Consider the following 3,541-nt stretch of genomic DNA (forward strand, 5'->3'; position numbering starts at 1 on the left):
AGACTTCAAAGATTAAGAAGCCAGACCATAAGAGCCAAGGACGGTTCACCCAGCACCTGGCCAGGCCAAGGATATTTTCTCAAAACAATATTTTTGCATTTAATTGGACAATGTGACATGGTCAAGAGGGAAGAGGAAGAATTCTGTGCTTTTACTATATGGGGACGGGTGGGGTCTTGCCAGAGCTGGTTTCGCTTTCAGTCGTGCTGAATTGATGTACTCAATAAAGTTTTACATTAAGAGATCGGAATGTCTCAAAGATGTCTACTCTGTTGGCTTTGTCGGTCGGAATCTTGACATTGCATTTATAAACTATGGACATATTTGAACTATATTTGAACTACATTTTTAATTTCTGTCTAAAAAAAGATCTCCCTGCTCCCCCTACCTCTCCCCACAACAATTTAAAAAAAAACCAAAGTCTTCATTACTGCAACATGCTGTCGGGACTGCTGCCAGAACAGATGGAAACACCCATTTGATTTTCTTTTGGAAAATAAGGCACAAGGAAAACAAAAGAGCTGCCTTGATCCTGAAAAAGGTTATTTATTTATTCATTCCAGTATATATTCTTTATAAAAAGTCTTTGACTATTATAAAAAGTCAAACAAGGATTAAAACAGATTTAAAATGGGTTAAAAATAGGTTAAAAATAGGTTAAAAATGGGTGAAAGTAGGTTAAAATGCAAGTGTTAAAAAAGGGTTAAAAGCTAAAATAAAAAGAAAATAAAAGAAAAAAAAGCTTTTACTTTTGGAGGAGCTCTTTACAGCCTTTGCTTCCTGTCCACCATCTTGGCTCCTCCTACTAGCTGACTATGATACACTAGTCAGCAACTAAAGACATTGCATGATGGCTTCACACAATACCTGAACACCATTTCTTTGTCTAGTTTTAACAACTCACAAGTTGTAGGAGAAGAGCAGGAGAGCAATGTCAGACACAAAGAATCCGAACCATCCTTCAGCTATTTATTTATTCAATTTCTATAGCCACCCACTTCAGTCAATGACTCTGGGTGGCTTACAGTTCAAAAAAAATGTATTACAAACAAGGCATTAAATTGTTTGTAGTATTTAACGTTTAATATGTTAGTATGTATAAAACCACAATCCTCCTTAGTTTCCCAGAAATTCATTCTTTCTGAGCTATTCCGGAAAACATGAGCTGAATCCTTAGGCTTCATAGATTTCCTTGATGTCATCTGTCATGAAAGAAAAGTTAGAAAGTAAGTAAGAAAGTAAAAACAGCTCAGATCAACTGATAAAAAACAAAATTTAGGGTGGCATTAAGCAGAATGCCCAAATGAAATAACTCTCTCCTCACACACAAACATAATAATGATAATAATGAAGATAATGGTGATAATGATGATGATAATGATAATGATAATAATAACAATAATAATAACAACAAAAAGAATGATGATGATGATGATGATGATGATGATGATGATGATGATGATGATGATGATGATGGTAACAACAACAACAACAACAGCAATAATAATGGAGTTGGACGGGACCTTGGAGGTTTTCTAGTACAACCCCCTGCTCAGGCAGGAAACCCTATACCATTTCAAATGGTTGTCCAGTCTTTTCTTAAAAACTTCCAGTATTGGAGCATTCACAACTTCTGGAGGCAGGTTGTTCCACTGGTTAATTGTTTAACTGACAGGAAATTTCTCTTTATTTCTAGGTTGCTTCTCTCCTTGATTAGTTTCCATCCATTGCTTCTTGTCCTGCCTTCAGGTGCTTTGGAAAATAGCTTGACTCCCTCTTCTTTGTGGCAGCCCCTGAGATATTGGAACACTGCTATCATGTCCCCCCTGGTCCTTCTCTTCATTAAACCTAGACATACCCAATTCCAGCAACCCTTCCTTATATGTTTTAGCCTCCAGTCCCCTCATCATCTTTGTTGCTCTTCTCTGTACTTTTTCTAGAGTCTCAGCATCTTTTTTACACCGTGGTGACCAAAACTGGATGCTGTATTCCAAGTGTGGCCTGACTAAGGCATTGTAAAGTGGTATTAATACTTCACGTGATCTTGATTCTATCCCTCTGTTAATGCAGCCCAGCACTGTGTTGGCCTTTTTGGCAGCTGCAGCACACTTGAACACTGGGCGCTATCTAACAAAATGAAATTCAATGGTGAAAAAAGCAAGGTTCTACATTTAGGCAAGAAAAACCAAATGTACAGCTATAGTATAGGGGGTACCTTGCTCAATAGTAGTAACTGTGAGAGGGATCTCAGAGTCCTAGTGGACAATCATTTAAATATGAGGCAGCAGTGTGCTGCAGCTGCCAAAAAAGCCAACACAGTGCTAGGCTGCACTGCAGAAACTGGACATCCATTTGTCCAAAATGGTATAGGGTTTCCTGCCTGAGCAGGGGGTTGGACTAGATGACCTCCAAGGTCCCTTCCAACTTTATCATTATTATTATTATTATTATTATTATTATTATTATTATTATTATTATTATTATTATTATTATTATTATTATTATTATTATTACTGCTGGCTCATATTTAAGTGATTGTCCATTAGGATTCCGAGATCCCTCTCACAGTTGCTATTATTGAGCAAGGACATATTATCCTGAAATAAGCCAGAGAAGTAACTATAGGTAGTCCTCGATGTACGACCACGATTGAGCCCAAAATTTCTCTTGCTAAGCGAGTTAGGTGAGTTTTGCCCCATTTTACAACCTTTCTTGCCACAGTTGCTAACTGAATCACTGAAATTGTTAAGCTAGTGACCCGGTTGTTAAGTGAATCTGGCTTTCCCAGTGATTTTGCTCATCAGACGGTCACAAAAGGTGATCACATGACCCTGGGATACTGCAACCATCATAAATATGAGCCAGTTGCCAAGTGTCCAAATTTTAATCACGTGACCACGGGGATGCTGCAATGGCCATAAGGCTGAAAAACGGTCATAAGCCACTGTTTTCAGTGCCGTTGTAACTTGGAATGGTCACTAAACAAATGGTTTGTGGTCGTAAATTGAGGACTACATGTACCTAAAAACATTTGGGCCAATGGCAACTCATGCTTTACCTGTACTGCAGGGGGCAGTGTACTCGGCTGTAGCAAGTTCACCTGAAATGCAAAAAAGAAAAGAATGTCAGGGCTGAGGTGTGTCTCTCCTAGACTTTGATCTGTATTGGATGGTTCATGATACTGCTCCAGGAATACAAAGGTGCACAAAGGGGGACTGCAGGGTCTGCAGGATTGTCTGGGATGCTACACATTGTCTTCACAACCCGTTTTCCTTGTTGCCTTCTGGGAGGGGGATTCGTGGTATCCGAATCAGAACATCCAGATTCAGCCACAGTTTTGTTCCATATAGCATCAACCTTGTGAACTCTCAAGTTTCTTCTTTCCGCTATGTGTTCAAAATGGACAGTGATTAATATATATATGTGTGTATGTTTGTGTGTGTGTGAATATATATATATGGGTGTGTGAATATATATATATATATATATATATATATATATATATATATATATATATATATATATATATATATATATATAT

At 37.9% G+C, this 3,541-nt stretch overlaps 1 protein-coding gene across 1 annotated transcript in view; it reads right to left on the reverse strand.

The window, feature by feature from the left end:
• Nucleotides 1-254: 254 nt before the first annotated feature.
• Nucleotides 255-3,541, reverse strand: part of LOC107289647 (alpha-2-macroglobulin-like) — a 35,454-nt gene continuing 32,167 nt past the window's right edge. Inside the window, exons 15-16 of the mRNA XM_015818440.1 lie at nucleotides 3,059-3,100; nucleotides 255-292 (exon numbers count right to left, since the gene is read on the reverse strand). Of these exons, the coding sequence (XP_015673926.1) occupies nucleotides 255-292; nucleotides 3,059-3,100 (80 nt within the window). The remainder of the gene's footprint in view (nucleotides 293-3,058; nucleotides 3,101-3,541) is intronic.

Source organism: Protobothrops mucrosquamatus, unplaced genomic scaffold (assembly GCF_001527695.2).
Source record: "Protobothrops mucrosquamatus isolate PMUCROS unplaced genomic scaffold, P.Mucros_1.0 scaffold739, whole genome shotgun sequence".
Lineage (NCBI taxonomy): Eukaryota > Metazoa > Chordata > Lepidosauria > Squamata > Viperidae > Protobothrops > Protobothrops mucrosquamatus.